At 44.0% G+C, this 18,010-nt stretch overlaps 1 protein-coding gene across 2 annotated transcripts in view; it reads left to right on the top strand.

Moving 5' to 3' along the window:
• LZTR1 (leucine zipper like post translational regulator 1) overlaps positions 1–18,010 on the top strand; it is a 268,122-nt gene that overhangs the window by 51,752 nt on the left and 198,360 nt on the right. For both annotated transcript variants that reach the window (XM_065403185.1, XM_065403186.1), the window contains exon 6: positions 8,186–8,269. In XM_065403185.1, the coding sequence (XP_065259257.1) occupies positions 8,186–8,269 (84 nt within the window). The remainder of the gene's footprint in view (positions 1–8,185; positions 8,270–18,010) is intronic.

Below are 18,010 nucleotides of genomic sequence, written 5' to 3'. Positions count from 1 at the left end.
GCTGTTACCACTCAAGAATGAAATCTTGGAGTCATTGCGGATAGTTTTCTGAAAGCATCCGCTCAATGTGCAGCGACAATCAAAAAACTTACAAATGTTAGGAACCATTAGGAAATGGATAGATAATAATAAGAGAAAATATCATAATGCCTCTATATAAATCCATGGCATGCTCACATCTTGAATACTGCATGCAGATGTGGTCGCCCCATCGCAAAAAAACACATTAGAAAAAGTACATAAAGGGCAACAAAAATTCTTAGGGGTATGGAACAGCTTCTGTGTAGGGAGAAATTAAAAAGCCTAGGACTTTTCAACTTGGAAAAGAAATGACTAAGGGGGGAGTATGATAGAGGTCTATAAAATCTTGACTGGTGTGGAGAAAGTGAATAAGGAAGTGTTATTTACTCATTCACATAACACAATAACTAGGGGTCACCTAATTAAATTAATAGAATTTTTCCAGTTTTTATTAATATAAATGTTCACAGTTGTGCAAAATTATGGGTTTAGAGTATTTTTTTTTATCATTTTTTTTTCACAGTTGTGGGAAATTATGGGAGGAATAGCCGCCATACGAGGGGGTCAGACAATAATTATTTAATGATAGTAGATGTTGAAATTAAAGTTAAACCTTTAAAAAGTTTTATAACTTTGGCAACATCACATGCCAAAATATACAAAGTAAATATTCTTCACTCAAATGCTAATAAATTCTCAAGTAGCATTTTTTCTACTTTGCCGACATGTAAATTTTGATTATTATTGATGGAAATATTTTTGCGGGGTTGTGTTTGTACTGTGAAATTGACCATTTCTGACATTTACCAGTTCAGACTTAATCCTTCCAAGTCTAATTATAATGACTGAATTTAACATTCTAATTGTGTGAGTCATCCCAGCAGTTTTCAGTCATACCAACTAGATTGAATTTGTGCTCATAAACTAGCAATTCCAGTTCCTCTGGTTTGTTACCCAGACTCCTAGCATTGGTTTATAGGCAATTAAATAATTTCTTCTCTTCATGCCCCTTGGTTTCGTGATTCATTTTGTTCTCAACATATTGATTTTGTGCTAAATGATTGGTCATATCTCCCCTCTTTTTACCCTCCCCTTTTGTTTAATGCCCTCCTGCCTACTCTAGCCATCCTATCCCCAAAGAGATTGATTTCTCCTCTACTGAGATGGAGGCCATCCAAACAATATGGCCCCTGTGATGGGTTCGGTCACAGAGACCCCCTTGGGACTGTCCCCTGATGTGTTTGTGTTTTCCCTGACAGCTTGGGACTTCAGAACCCTGCCTTGTTGAGCCAGACATGCTAGCCTGCTGGAAACACAGACTCAGGTCTGAACCATGTCCCCAAAGCTACAGACTTAACTGAAAACATCTTAAGAAGTGCCTTCATTGTTTCGGGCCTGACTCACAAGAAGGCTTGCAAGTAAACAGAGCCATTTACAACCAATTGTCCTAGTTGATGGGAGCCATCAAGATTCCAAACCACCATTAATGGCCCACACTTTGCATAATTACAATAGGACCTCAGTTATATTTCATATTTCTAGTTTCAGATACAAGAATGATACATTTATACAAACAGGATGACCACACTCAGTAGATTATAAGCTTTGTAATGATACCTTACAAGAGACCTTTTGCATGAAGCATATTCCAGTTACATTATATTCACACTCATTAACATATTTTCATAAAATCATATGGAGTGCAATGTCACATCCTCCTACTGAAGTTACTGCCAGACACTTGGATGCTGTCCATGGCGGAGGCAGTATACCTAAAATTCCTCTTTGAGCTCCCCTCTGGGGCAGACACTCCTGTGTTGCCCAAAAGGGAAGGTGACCCTGATGCAGCTGTAGGCTCACAGCTACCAGCTATGACAGACCCTTCACTGGCCAGCAAAATCCCCCCCCCCCTTTTTCACTCAGGTTGGGCTTGCTTCCAACTGCAGAGTCCTTGGGGTCTGTTCCCACCGCAGCAGTCACCAGGACCCCAACTTCCAACCCCAGGATACATGTCTCTGTGCACCTCTTCCACTCCATTACAGCAAGTTCATGCTTTTGGGTCTCAATTTGTGCTTGTCTCTGGGCCTCAATTTCTTTGTCTTTTAAGTCCAGGGTTTGCTGGTGGGCAGCCTTTTCCTGGCAAATTGCACATCAATTTCTGTTTGTCTTCCCTTGAGGCCATCACTTGATGAGCTGGGATACCACAGAGAACCCCCTTCTGCCAGAACAGGCACCCCTCCACTCCTGTCTTGCTGAGTTAGACACTTCAGTCAACTTCAGCACAGACCCAGAGGTTGGGCCACACCTCTCTGCAGTTCGCTGAAACTGAGATCCACTCAGCTCAGGGGTTTCTTAGTTAACAGAGACTTTCCCAGCGCCCAGTGTTTAGCCTTTCTGGGCAATTTGCAACCTTAACCAAAATAGGCAAACAGAAAATAACAAACCAGCAACCACTTTGTCTGTTATCCAGCCAGCACACTTAAAACTCACTTAAAATCACTACCAGCATTTCAAAGCAATCAGCTGTGCACAGATCCTGTTTGACTACACCATTGTGACGGGTTCGATCACAGAGACCGCCTTGGGACTGTCACCTGGTGTGCTGAGACTACCTCCGAGCCCGTTTTCCCTGCAATCTTGGGACTCCAGAACCCTGTTTTGTTGAGCCAGACACGCCAGTCTGCTCCAACACAGACCCAGGTCTGAACCACGTACCCAAAGCTGCAGACTTAACTGAAAACAGCTTAAGAAGTGCTCCTGTCTCTAACACCCAGACACCCAGTTCCCAATGGAATCCGAACCCCCAAATAAATCAATTTTACTCTGTATAAAGCGTATACAGGGTAAACTCATAAATTGTCCGCCCTCTATAACACTTTTAGAGAGCTATGCACAGCTGTTTGCTCCCCCAGATATTAATTGCTTTCTCTGGGTTAATTACAGTAACTCCTTGCTTAACGTTGTAGTTATGTTCCTGAAAAATGCGGCTTTAAGCGAAAGGATGTTAAGCGAATCCAGTTTCCCCATTAGAATTAATGTAAATGGGGGGGGGGGGGGGGGAGGGGATGTTAGGTTCCAGGGAAATTTTTTTCACCAGGCAAAAGACATACATATATATCTATATATACACACACACACACACACACACACACACACACACACACACACACACACACACACACACATAGCGTATAAGTTTTAAACAAACAATTTAATATTATACACAGCAATGATGATTGTGAAGCTTGGTTGAGGTGGTGAAGTCAGAGGGTGGGATATTTCCCAGGGAATACATTACTGCTAAATGATGAACTAGCACTCAGCTGAGCCCTCAAGGGTTAACACATTGTTGTTAATGTAGCCTCACACTCTACAAGGCAGCACAAATGGAGGGAGGGGAGACAGCATGGCAGACAGAGACACACACCGTGTGTGTGTGTGTGTGTGTGTGTGTGTGTGAGAGAGAGAGAGAGAGAGATGCGCATTGCCCCTTTAAGTACGCTGACCCCACTCTAAGTACATTGCCTTTTTAAGTAGATCAGCAAGTTGAGACAGCAGCTGCTGCCAACAAGCTCCCTCCGTCCTGAGCCCTGTTGTGTCCCCCCCGCTCTATGGAGATAGGGTGAGCAGGGGGGAGGGGTATGCCCTGACATTAGCCCCCCACTTCCGCCCCCCTCCCCACACACACACAGCAAGCAGGAGAGTCCCGGGAGCAGCTCCAAGACAGAGGGCAGGAGCAGTACATGGTAGTGGGGGGAGGGACAGTTGAACTGCCAGCAATTGATAGCCTGCTGGCGGCTGCCTCACAGGGAACTTAGGGGAGCGGAGAGCTGATAGGCGGGCTGTCAGTCCACCCTGGTTCCAAGCCTCCACCAGCTAGCTCCAACGGGCTGCTCTTTCTGCAAGCAGTGGACAAAGCAGGCGGCTGCCAAACAATGTTATAAGGGAGTATTGCACAACTTTAAACAAGCAGGTTCCCTAATTGATCAGCAATGTAACAACGAAACAACGTTAACCGGGACGACTTTAAGTGAGGAGTTACTGTAATAAGAGTGATTTTATTAAGTATAACAAGTAGGATTTAAGTGGTTCCAAGTAATAACAGAGAACAAAGTAAGTTACCAAGCAAAATAAAACAAAAACACACAAGTCTAAGCCTAATACATTAAGAAACTGATCACAGATAAATCTCACCCTCAGAGATGTTTCAATAAGCTTCTTTCACAGACTAGACTCCTTTCTAGTCTGGGCCCAATCCTTTCCCCTGGTACAGTCCTTGTTCCAGCTCGAGATTTCTCATGACTGCAGCCTCCTTTGTTCTGTTCCATCCCCTTATATAGCTTTGGCACAAGGCAGGAATCTGTTGTCTCTCTGGGTCTCCACCCCTCCTTCTAAATGGAAAAGCATCAGGTTTAAGATGGATTCCAGTACCAGGTCACATGTCCTGTGAGACCCCAAGCCTTCATTCTTCCTGACCTGACTCACAGGAAGGCTTGCAAGTAAACAGAGCCATTTACAACAAATTGTCCTAGTTGATGGGAGCCATCAAGATTCCAAACCACCATTAATGGCCCACACTTTGCATAATTACAATAGGACCTCACAGTTATATTTTGTATTTCTAGTTTCAGATACAAGAATGATACATTTATACAAATAGGATGACCCCACTCAGTAGATTATAAGCTTTGTAATGATGCCTTACAAGAGACCTTTTGCATGAAGCATATTCCAGTTACATTATATTCACACTTTATGATATTTTCATAAAATCATATGGAGTGCAACATCACAGCCCCCTCTCCCAAAATAAGGTGACTTGTGTTCCACAAACCATAATCCTTAAGAACATAACATAAGAACATAAGAAAGGCCGTACTGGGTCAGACCAAAGGTCCATCTAGCCCAGTATCTGTCTACCGACAGTGGCCAATGCCAGGTGCCCCAGAGGGAGTGAACCTAACAGGCAATGATCAAGTGATCTCTCTCCTGCCATCCATCTCCATCCTCTGACGAACAGAGGCTAGGGACACCATTCTTACCCATCCTGGCTAATAGCCATTTATGGACTTAGCCACCATGAATTTATCCAGTCCCCTTTTAAACATTGTTATAGTCCTAGCCTTCACAACCTCCTCAGGTAAGGAGTTCCACAAGTTGACTGTGCGCTGCGTGAAGAAGAACTTCCTTTTATTTGTTTTAAACCTGCTGCCTATTAATTTCATTTGGTGACCCCTAGTTCTTGTATTATGGGAATAAGTAAATAACTTTTCCTTATCCACTTTCTCAACATCACTCATGATTTTATATACCTCTATCATGTCCCCCCTTAGTCTTCTCTTTTCCAAACTGAAGAGTCCTAGCCTCTTTAATCTTTCCTCATATGGGACTCTCTCTAAACCCTTAATCATTTTAGTTGCTCTTTTCTGAACCTTTTCTAGTGCTAGAATATCTTTTTTGAGGTGAGGAGACCACATCTGTACACAGTATTCGAGATGTGGGCGTACCATGGATTTATATAAGGGCAATAATATATTCTCAGTCTTATTCTCTATCCCCTTTTTAATGATTCCTAACATCCTGTTTGCTTTTTTGACCGCCTCTGCACACTGCGTGGACATCTTTAGAGAACTATCCACGATGACGCCAAGATCTTTTTCCTGACTCGTTGTAGCTAAATTAGCCCCCATCATGTTGTATGTATAGTTGGGGTTATTTTTTCCAATGTGCATTACTTTACATTTATCCACATTAAATTTCATTTGCCATTTTGCTGCCCAATCACTTAGTTTTGTGAGATCTTTTTGAAGTTCTTCACAATCTGCTTTGGTCTTAACTATCTTGAGTAGTTTAGTATCATCTGCAAACTTTGCCACCTCACTGTTTACCCCTTTCTCCAGATCATTTATGAATAAATTGAATAGGATTGGTCCTAGGACTGACCCTTGGGGAACACCACTAGTTACCCCTCTCCATTCTGAGAATTTACCATTAATTCCTACCCTTTGTTCCCTGTCCTTTAACCAGTTCTCAATCCATGAAAGGACCTTCCCTTTTATCCCATGAGAGCTTAGTTTACGTAAGAGCCTTTGGTGAGGGACCTTGTCAAAGGCTTTCTGGAAATCTAAGTACACTATGTCCACCGGATCCCCCTTGTCCACATGTTTGTTGACCCCTTCAAAGAACTCTAATAGATTAGTAAGACACGATTTCCCTTTACAGAAACCATGTTGACTATTGCTCAAGAGTTTATGTTTTTCTATGTGTCTGACAATTTTGTTCTTTACTATTGTTTCAACTAATTTGCCCGGTACCGACGTTAGACTTACCGGTCTGTAATTGCCGGGATCACCCCTAGAGCCCTTTTTAAATATTGGCGTTACATTAGCTAACTTCCAGTCATTGGGTACCGAAGCCGATTTAAAGGACAGGTTACAAACCTTAGTTAATAGTTCCGCAACTTCACATTTGAGTTCTTTCAGAACTCTTGGGTGAATGCCATCTGGTCCCGGTGACTTGTTAATGTTGAGTTTATCAATTAATTCCAAAACCTCCTCTAGTGATACTTCAATCTGTGACAGTTCCTCAGATTTGTCACCTACAAAAGCCAGCTCAGGTTTGGGAATCTCCCTAACATCCTCAGCCGTGAAGACTGAAGCAAAGAATCCATTTAGTTTCTCCGCAATGACTTTATCATCTTTAAGCGCTCCTTTTGTATTTTCATCGTCAAGGGGCCCCACTGGTTGTTTAGCAGGCTTCCTGCTTCTGATGTACTTAAAAAACATTTTGTTATTACCTTTGGAGTTTTTGGCTAGCCGTTCTTCAAACTCCTCTTTGGCTTTTCTTATTACACTCTTGCACTTAAGTTGGCAGTGTTTGTGCTCCTTTCTATTTGCCTCACTAGGATTTGACTTCCACTTTTTAAAGGAAGTCTTTTTATCTCTCACTGCTTCTTTTACATGGTTGTTAAGCCACGGTGGCTCTTTTTTAGTTCTTTTACTGTTTTTCTTAATTAATTAATTTAGTTCTTTTACTGTTTTTCTTAATCCTTCACCCCTCAACTAGCGAGCTAACTTCCAGAATCTTCTGCTTTCTGTCTTCCTTCACTGGTGGGGCAGGAAGGCTCTCAGAGAAGACTGTTTAGACTTCGAGTTCTGTGAACTCATCTATTATCTGCAAGATATCCTGCGACATAGTGTCATTAATGCCAATATGAACCATCACCAATGGATCCTTGCCCATCAACTTCAGAAGTTTATCCAATCTTGAGTGACGTCTTGTGTCTTGGCTCCGGGAAATCAATCTGCCATTCTGTTGTCTGCCTTTGATTTGTAGAGTGTTCTTTCGATTCTTCTGAGCATTGAATCCCTGGCAACTGTTGTCTGTCTTTCGTGAACAGTTGGAGAACTCTTTGTGGGCAAGCTTGATCTCAGGAACTCCTTAACAAAATTTCCCGAAATTTGCATCACTAACCCTACCTTGGGTCTCAATGAGACATAGCAATTTTCTAGACAATCTGAATACGGACATATAACAGTAAAAAAGCAAATACAGTACAGTATTGTTTAAACATAAACACTTTAAAAAAAGAGAAAGTTTAAAAAAAAGATTTGACAAGGTAAGGAAACTGTTTCTGTGCTTGTTTCATGGGGGAGGGATAGCTCAGTGGTTTGAGCATTGGCCTGCTAAACCCAGGATTGTGAGTTCAATCCTTGAGAGGGCCATTTAGGGATCTGGGGCAAAAATCTGTCTGGGGATTGGTTCTCTGAACAGGGGGTTGGACTAGATGATCTCCTGAGGTCCCTTCCAACCCTGATATTCTATGATTCACTTAAATTAAGATGGTTAAAAGCAGCATTTTTCTTCTGCATAGTAAAGTTTCACAGCTGTATTAAGTCAATGTTCAGTTGTAAACTTTTGAAACATGAATCATAACATTTTGTTCAGAGTTACGAACATCCTCCATTCCAAAGGCATTCATAATTCTGAGGTTCTGCTGTAACTGTTCACTGTATTCTGAAAATCACCTTTCAGGAAGTCCTTGGGGGGCATTCATCTATGTTCTGAGGGTAATAGTTGGTCTGAAATGCAGATATGTACTAACCAGACTCTGTAATACCACATGTTGTGCAGGCTAGATGCTAAGTATTATCTTTTATTGCAGATTACCAGTTGCAAGGTCAGCTCATGGTGCAACAGTGTATAGTGACAAACTGTGGATCTTTGCAGGATATGATGGAAATGCACGGTATGTAGCAAAATCGCTCTCCTAATTCTTTTGTTTTGTAATATCTTTCCAATCATTCAATTGCATCTCTGTAGAAATCCTTTCTCACTGTGAGGGAGCATTGCCAGCAGATTGAAGGAAGTGATTATTCCCCTCTATTCGGCACTGGTGAGGCCACATCTGGTGTATTGCATCCAGTTTTTGGCCCCCCACGACAGAAAGGATGTGAACAAATTGGAGAGAGTCCATTGGAAGGCAATGCCGACCCATGATTTATGAGGAGAGGCTGAGGGAACTGGGCTTATTTAGTCTGCAGAAAAGAAGAGTGAGGGGGGATTTGATAGCAGCCTTCAACTACCTGAAGGGCGGTTCCAAAGAGGATGGAGCTAGGCTGTTCTCAGTGGTGGCAGATGACAGAACAAGGAGCAATGGTCTCAAGTTGCAGTGTGGGAGGTCTAGGTTGGATATTAGGAAAAACTTTTTCACTAGGAGGGTGGTGAAGCACTGGAATGGGTTCTCTAGGGAGGTGGTGGAATCTCCATCCTTAGATGTTTTTAAGGCCCTGCTTGACAAAGCCCTGGCTGGGATGATTTAGTTGGGGTTGGTCTTGCTTTGAGCAGGGGGTTGGACTAGATGACCTCCTGAAGTCTCTTCCAACCCTAATCTTTTATGATAAACAGTAATGGGAGCTTCCCTAGGTTTGGTCTTTTGTTTCAAATGGAGTAAGCATGTTTTTATTCATCAATACCTTGTTCAAATAGATAAATATGTTAAAAATAATAAGCTGATATCTGACAATATGCCTGTGATGGGCTGTATATTCCCAGTGTAATGCTTGGGGACAGGTGAAATTCCCTGAAGTGAGGGAAAGGAACATTCCTTGCCATGCTAAGAGGCAACAAGAGCGTCTGATGCTGTTGAAAACTCACTGAACAGAACAAGAATTTTCTGGGGGGCATCCCTGACAAGATAAAAGGGGGAACAGTATGTTCAATCTTATGCCTTGGTGGCACTTGTTACTATTGGTAACGGCCTAACTGAAAATGCTGGAACTGCTTGTTTATAAAGCAGATCAATGCTGAGTGAGGGAGCAGAACTAGTTGGTTTTTAGAGGTATTTTATGGTGGGTGGTCCTTCCCTTCTGGTGTCAGTCACACAGCAAAAGAGTATGAAATTTGTTGCTCAGCCCCTCCCCTTTCAGGCACTCTGTCTCCTCACCCTCTGTCTGTGTCTTGGTGAAGATGAAATGTCCAGGCCATCTTTAGGCCTCAGTCACAGGATTTAGAACTAAGCACAAACTGCAAGGTACCTTGAGTGCTGGGCTCCCACTAGCCCTTTGGTGGCTTAGTGGGACCCCTGCTAGTGACCAGGGTGCCTGAAATGTTTTGGAGCTCTTCTGCTATATCGAGTTCTGGACAGCAGAAAGAAAAAGGAAGTACCCCCCCACACACACACACACTGCCTTAAGGCACTCCCTCTTTCCTGAGAGAGAGCACCTTCTTTCTGGGGTCACTGCCTCAATCTGAAGTCTTTCTGCTCTCCCCTCTGAAGGTTCAAGCTCCCTTTCTTTCTTCAGAGAGCTCCCTATGTGAGCTCGTGCTCTGAGGTTTCCCTGCTTTCATTATCTCCAAGGATCTTTTTGCAGCTATTTACATAATGAGAGACTTCTCATACATCTGACAGACCTCCTCCTGGTACACCTTTTCATTTAAAAAACAGTGGACTTGGGACATGCTGCTCTGGGTACAGCCTCATCTCTCCTTAAAATTTACTAAAACACAAGCTAAGACCCCAAGTTCCAGGATCTCTGGAATTTTCAGCCCAAAGTCAACTCAGCAATGATTTCTCATCAGTCCAGTCCTGGGGAGCAAACCAGTACTTTTAAATTGAGGTTCCTGGTACTTTCCCTCAGGGGAACCAGGCTGTTGTTGACATCTTGGATTCTGTAGTAGTAGATCCCATTTTTCTGTCAAGAAATCCCCTGCCAGCTACTGGGCCAATCCATGAAGGTCCCACCAGTAGCCCTTTCAGGAATCTGGCCTCCAAACCAAGGCCAGACTGAGTCCTGCCTGACTCTCTCCCCCTTCTCGGTCTCCACAGTGCTTGGATGGACCACTTCCCTGTTCCTGAATCAGTGGTCCAGAGTCACCTTGGACCTTTCTGTTCTCTCCATCACTGAGATGGGGGTTCTTTATAGAATTTCAAGGCCTACTCTCAACCCTGCCATCCCTTAGAACTGCAGAAAAGAGAAAACTTGCTTCTTACCCATCATCCACTGGGCGCATGGACTGTCCTTCTGCTCACTTGGTCAGGTCAGCCTTCAGTGAAATCCACAGTGCCTTCTAAATCCTGGCTTTGGCAGCCCTCATTTTGTTACTGTAGGAAGCCCCTACATGGTTCAGTGGAGATTGAGGCCCCACTGTGCTAGGTGTTATACATACACATAGTAACAACTATTTCTTGACACAAAGAACTTGCAATCTAAACAAATAAAACATACAAAGGATGGGAGAAAGTTAGTATTGATTGTATTTGTTAAGTGCAAAGTGCAAACCATCAGAACATAAGAATGGCCATACTGGGTCAGACCAAAGGTCCATCTAGCACAGTATACTGTCTTCCGACAGTGGCCAATGCCAGGTGCTTCAGAGGGAATGAACAGAACAGGTAACCATCAAGTGATTCATCCCCTGTTGCCCATTCCCAGCTTCTGGCAAACAGTAATATATACAGTTGGTGCTTTAAAAGGGCCAGTTTCACAAAGGTGAAAACAATCATGAGCCAAATCAGTTAGGTGAGAGAATTTAAACAGAAAAATGTGAATGATAATTGGGAATTGTTTCAGAATATTTTTCTAGATCCTCTCAACGCCACCAGCTACACTGGTTAAAAAACAGCCTGGTTTAGATGGGAAATAAAAGAAGATGCACACACAAGGGGAAATTGATGATAATAAATATAAATAAAAACCTAGGAATTGTAGAAAATTGATAAGGAAAGCAAAAGGACACAAGGAACAGTCCAAGGCCATCAGAGTTAAGGACAATAAAGAGTTTGTAAAGTATATTAGGAACAAAAGGAACCCTCATAATGGTATTGGTTCTTTAGTAGATGGAAATTAGGTTAGGAATTGTCAATAATAATTAGCATGGGCAGAATTAATTTTTTAAAATAATTTTGACAGATAATTAGTTTATTTTTAAGCATTTAAAAAAATTTAAAGAATTATGTTAATGTTCACAGTTGCACAAAATTATGAGTTTTAAACATTTTAAAATTTATTTGTATTGATTTACATTTTCTCAGTTGTGGGAAATTAGGGGCCATGTCAGACAGTAATTATTGGATAACAGTAGATGTTGAGATTCGAAAAATTAAACCTTTATAACAGCTAAAACACAAATTGTCAACATCGCATGTCCAAATATAGAAAGTAAATATCCTTAAATCAAACTCTAATGAAATTCTCAAGCAGTGTTTTTCTTACTTTGCCCATCTGTAAATTTTGATTATTATTGATGGAAATATTTCTTTGTGAGATTGTGTTTGTACTGTGAAATTGACATTTGCCGACATTTACTAATACAGATTTAATCCTTCCAATCCTAATAATAATGCAGAAATGGCAGAAGTGTCCAGGACTTTTCTGCTCTGTATTTGGGGAAAAGGCTGCTGCTGATGAAGAAATACTTTCCATCTGAACAATAACTGAGGATGTTCGATAGTATTTCTCAAAGTTCAACATTTTTAAATTAGGGGTCCAGATAACTTAGACTTCTGTAAAGCATTTAACCTTGTAGCACATGACATTTTGATTAAGAAACTAGAACAATATAAACTGAACATAGCAGACATTAAATGGATTAAAGACTGGTTAACTGACAGGTCTCAAATGGGAAATCATCATTGAGCGGGTATGTTTTTTAGTAGGGTCCTATTGTGATGGGATCCCCAGGGTATGACCTGGAATTGTGGGAGAGCCGTGCCCCTTAACTCTTCAGCCTGGACAGTCTCTCACAATGCTTTGCTAGTGACAAGCAGCAAACCACTCCAGGTGCTATCATCACTCAGCCACCAGCATACAGAGATACCCAGCTAAGTTGCACGAATGCTCTCTAAGGCACGAATGAACTAATACAGAGGGAAACACCAGCCAATCGCTCCAGCCTTGCACCCCAGAAATGTACCATCTTACACTGCTCAAGACTTTCACTTGAACAATGCAAGCTCCTTAATTAGTTACTCCTGGGGGAATTCAGCACCACTGTGCTTGTGCACAATTCATATCCCATGCAGATTTCTTTGCTTCCCTGCAGAAAATGATGGGGAAGCAAAGGAAAGCCGCAAGAGCGGTCACATACCCCTCCTTAGCAGTGCAGGTGTGTCATTTTTGGTGCCTGGAGCAGTCATTGGAGAGGTAAATCACCCAGGGGGTGGCAGGGCTGGGGATGCCCTGGCTGGTGGCTCCTACCCTGTGCTGGGCTCGGCTGCTGGTCCTGCTGGGCTGACAGTGGGGGAGGAGAGGACTTTCTGTTCTCCCGTGTAACAGGGCATAGCAGGGCCCCCCTTGGTCCTGCTTCTGCTCTGCTCCAAAAATCACTCAGAGACCTTCTGGCTGAGCAGTCACCGGTGCAGTTTGTTTACACGGTGCAAACCCACCACTTCTTATCACATATTGCTGGGGGTTCCAGCCTTAGAGGCTTTTCTTTCTTGCAGCCAGGAGGGGAGAGCTACCCCTCTCCTTCCACTCTCTGGCTTCTCCCCCCTTTCTTCCTTCCTCTGAGCCTGTATACAGCCCCAGGCTAGCAGCTGTTCCGCCTCTGCCAATCAGGCTCAGGTTCCTCTAGTCAACTCCAATTCACCTCCTTTAATTAGAGCTGGAGTGACAGAGGGCTTGCTTAGCCTTTCCTGGTCAGCACCCTGTCACACCCTGCAAGGAGCAGCTGGGGCCAGGTCAACCCACCTCCAGAAACCTCCCCCAATGCAGGAAGCTCTGCACCCATCTTTCCCCTGCTTCCTGCCCCCATCGCTCCTCAGACGCCGAAGGAGGGGGTCATTGTACGGGGAGCCGCTTCCCTGTCCATCCAACCTCTGTGCATCCAGAGGCCCCCCCCCATACCTGGGCTCCCCTGCCGAGCCTCAGCCCCCCCACCCGAACTCCCACTGAGCCCCCCACACCCGAACCCCCACCGAGCCCACTCTCCCGCATCCAGACCCCCCTCGAGCCCCTCCCCCTGGACCCAGACCACCAGCCCTGCACCCAGGTCACTCCCCGCTGAGCCCCCCTGCACTTGAACCCTGACTCTTACGAGTCCCCCCTGCACTTGGACCATCGCAAAGAGCCCCCTGCACGCAGACACCCACCCCAGTGAACCCCAATCAGCTGCCCCCGAACCTCACCCTACCAAGCCCCACTCCCCCAGCACCAAGATTCCTCCTCAGAGCTCCACACACCTATATCCCTGCCCCCCAGCCCGGCCAAGTCCCATCCCCCAACACCCAGACCCCTCCCTGCTGAGCCTCAACTACCTTCACCTGGACCCCTCTGCAGAACCCCCCCAATGAGCTCCTGTTCATCCAGATCTCCCCGCACTGGGATCCCACACCTAGCTGTCCTGCACCCAGATTGCCCCACACAGAATTGTCTCATCTTACACCTGGATCCCCCCATACTAACCCCTCTACACTTGGATCCTGCCGGGCTGAGCCTGCTTGCCCCAAACTTGGATCGGGGGCCAGGGCTGAGTGTGCGTGTGAGATTTTGTTCCTCTCACTCGCTATCTTGGTGCATCTGGTGTGGAGAGGAGGGGCCCTGGGGTGTTTCTGGGGCAAGCCCCACTTTTGTTCTGTGACAGGGTTGAGTGCAGCTTCACTGCCGAATCTGTCCCCCGGGGGGAAGGGTGCAGGGTGATCTCCCACATCTGTGCTGCCAGTGGCCTGTGCTCCCCACTGCCATGCTGGAGCCTCCACGTTTCTTTATTGACAAGTAAAATTTGCAGAATTTTAAAATATTTTGCGCAGAATTTTTAATTTTTTGGCACAGAATTCCCTCAGAATGAATTAGTTTGATGCTTCTTCAAAGGAAAGTGGACATTTGCACCAGCCTTTGTAATCTGAGCAGATTCCCCAAGCACTTTAGACAAACTCACTGGTAAGGATAAAACATTAAAATAAGTTTATTAATTACAGAAAGGTAGATTTTAAGTGATTATTAGTGGTAGGAGTAAAGGTCAGAGATAGTTACCTAAGAAAGAAAAAGTAAACATGCATTCTAAATCCTAAACTTTCAGACTGAGCAAGATTTGAATCAAACAGCTTTTCTCACCTCACTGGATGTTGCAGGTAGGTTACAGTTCTTAATTCACAGGCCTGGACCTGTCTCCTCTGTTGAAGCTGTCATCTTCTCAGCGTTCTTGTTGCTCCAGCGTAGGTGGGGAGGAGAAAGGCAAAAGCATGATTCCACTGTCCCCTATTTTATATCCTTAGTCCATGTGCCTAGAAGACACTAGCCCAAACATGTCCTGGTGTGCCTTGCTGAGTCACAGAATTGAGCAATCCTCATTCTGTGGTGCTTGCACAACTGTCTCTTACAGAATTGTAAATCTCTTGTTTAAAATTTCTCTGCTCGTCAATGGTCATTTAATGCCCGCCTGGGTGTAGGTCACCACCCTTTTAGTAATTGGAGAATTAGCTGTGGGCGTCTACCAAAGTCACAACATATTTCAATAACAACCATATAGCAAAATCTCATAACTTCATACGCAATAGCAATATACATATTTTGACAAAATGATGAGTTTCAGCAGATCATATGGATACCTTTCATATGGTATCTTACATGGCATGATTTGTATGGAATATCACAAGCATATACGAATGATGAATGGGAGCAACAGGGTGTTACTTTGAGGTCCAGTGCATCACACCTATAGGGATCAGTTCTTGGCCTTACGCTATTTAACATTTTTATCAATGACCGGGAAGAAAAAATAAAATAATTGCTGATAAAGTTTGCAGATACCACTTCTCCAATCTGTGTGTTAAATAATAAACAGGGCAGATAACTGATGATAATCTGGATTGCTTGGTGAACTATATGCAAGTAAACAGTATTTGCTTTAATATAGCCAAGTGTAAAGTCATGCATTTAAGAATAGAGAATTTAGACCATATTTACAGTTACTTGGAGGCAGTGACTAAAAAAGTCTTGGGGTTCATGGTGGATAATCAGCTGAAAATGGGCTGGTGTGATACTTGTGCCCAGAAGAACTAATGTAGTCCTTGGATTTACAAACACTGGAATATTGAGTAGAAATAGAGAGATTCTAATAACTTTGTATTTGGCACTGGTGTGACTGCAGCTGGAATATTGTGTCCAGTTCTGGTGTCCACAGTTCAAGAAGGAGGCTGATAAATTGGAGATGGTTCAGGGAAAAGCCATGAGAATGATTAAAGAATTAGAAAACATGCCTTACAATGAGAGACTCAAGGAGCTCAATATCTTTATCTTAGGGTATGTCTACACTATGAAATTAGGTCAAATTTATAGAAGTCGGTTGTTTAGAAATCGTTTTTATAAGGTCGATTGTGTGTGTCCCCACACAAAATCTATCTGGGTGTGAGGCTCCACATGCTGTTGTGCTGGACAGGTTTACTGCTTGTCACTGGCAAAGCATTGTGAGAGACAGCCCAGGTTGGAGAACTAAGGGGGCACAGGAATATCCTATTTCCAGGTTGCACCCCAGTCACACTGTAGCTATTTGCACTGGATGTTGTGGTGTTCCTATTTAAAAAAATAGTGAACTCATTCGAGCCCATGGTGGTTAAGGGGAAGCAGTTATTCAGAGTCTTAATCGGCCATCAGTAACCAAATGTAGGAAGTAGAGGAGACATCTCAACCCAGAAACTTAAACTGCTTTGAGCATCTTTTCCTGAGCAGACAGTAGAAGACTGAAGCAGTTCTAAGGAGGCATCAGAGTGGCGTGACAGTGGCAGACTGAGTGGAGTTGTTAAGGCTGCAGCAGACCTGTGCAGAGCAGACAGTGGTGAGCCGAAGCAGTCCAATGCGAGACCTCTTGGAGAACTTCTGTCTCTACCTGGATGCTATAGAGTGAAGCTAGGATTCATGAGTGTGGGGGTAGTTCCCTTGTGATTTAATTAAAAACAAATCAAACACGACATTTCTATGACCAAATAAAAAAATCCAAATATAGCTTTAAAACAGTGTGATTTCATTTATGTATGTGATGGTTATGCCTGAAGTCATAACAGGAAAGCACAGGATGTTGTAGCAAACAGAGCCACATAGGATACGTCTACATTGCAATGTAAGCCCGGGCTCAGATTTAGGCATGAGCCCGAGCCCAAACCCCCCTTCCGTCTATACACACATCTCACAGACTTGGGCTTGGTCCTAGGACCCTGTGGGGCTGGAGGGTTCAGGTCAGAATCTAACTGAGACCCAGGGTTCAAGCCCTGTTGCTTTGCAGGCTAGATGAAACCCGCCTGACTCAGGTCCTGGGTGTCTGCCAAAAGTATCCCACAGTCTCATGGGCCATCAACTCCAGGAAGATGGAAGCAGCCCACCTTGATGTAGTGCAGCAGCCCGGTCAGTCAGTGTTTAACCCCTCCATTGTCTTCTTAACACCAAGCTGCAAACACGCCTTCAGAGAGCCTTCTGTGTTTGCAGTGGAGACTGAACAGAAGTCTTTTGCAGAGTGTGCTGCTTCATGGTCATGGGAGCACAGACAGATTTTGGGAAATCTCTGGTGTGAGGCCAGAAAACAGTTGACTTTACTAAAATTACTAGGAATGACCCTGCATACCAGCAAATAGCAAAGAATCTGGCAGCGTTGCAAATTTACTGGACTGGTGACCAGTGCAAGGAGTGGATTAAGTGGCTCAGGACTGAGTACAAGAAGACCAGGGACCAAAACTGCATCTTGGGCAACTTGCTGAGATGCCCGTTTTATGATGAGTTTGGCAATGGTGCTGCATGATGCAGCTGGGATGGGGCTCTTCTGGCCCCAGAATCCAGTGTGGGGACTGATGGGAGCCAGTAGCAGGTGCCAAATAAGCACAGTTGAAGTGACTTAGTTGCTGAAACTAGTCCCAAAGGAGGCTTTGGAGCAGCAGCAGCAGATCCTGGGGCTGTAGTCAGAGGAGCTGCTTGATATCCCCCTCACTCCCGTGAGGAGCAGCCTGCAGCAGACACGGAAAGGACAGAAGCTGTACCTGAGCCCAGTAAGTTTCTGACTCCATTTTAATGTTTAATACAGTAATGGGAAGGATTTTTGTTTTATGAGCTAATGCAAAAGTTGTTAAAGGCCCAGCTAGCAGCATGTATCTGCTAATGGCAGACTGTATCCCACCAGTGGCTTGGTTACGCCCCCCCTCTGCACCACATGGAATTCAAATTGGTGACCAGGAAATGCAAACATTAAAAACACCTTGAAAGTGAACTTTTATTTGAGAAGGCACAGATTTTTGCTTAAAATAATACATTGCCATGCCTGTAAGTACAGCATTCTGTAACCATCCAATGGTGTAATGAGCCACCTGGAAACAGTGAACTGGGAGGGTGGGGAGGGGGAAGGTCAAAATGTGTTCCATTTACATATCTAGTCCATTTCAGTTAATAGTGGTGCATGTAGTCCATAGGTGACAAGATTATTTGTGCCAGATTTGCGTAGGGTTTGAAATTTTGTCCAGAAATGGAGGGTAAGGAGATTGGCTGTGGAGCTCTGTATGTTGGCTGTTTGC

The sequence above is a fragment of the Emys orbicularis genome, chromosome 4 (assembly GCF_028017835.1).
Source record: "Emys orbicularis isolate rEmyOrb1 chromosome 4, rEmyOrb1.hap1, whole genome shotgun sequence".
In the NCBI taxonomy this organism is placed as follows: Eukaryota; Metazoa; Chordata; order Testudines; family Emydidae; genus Emys; species Emys orbicularis.
Note: the sequence above shows the minus strand (reverse complement) of the source record. Positions and strands in the feature narration are given on the sequence as shown.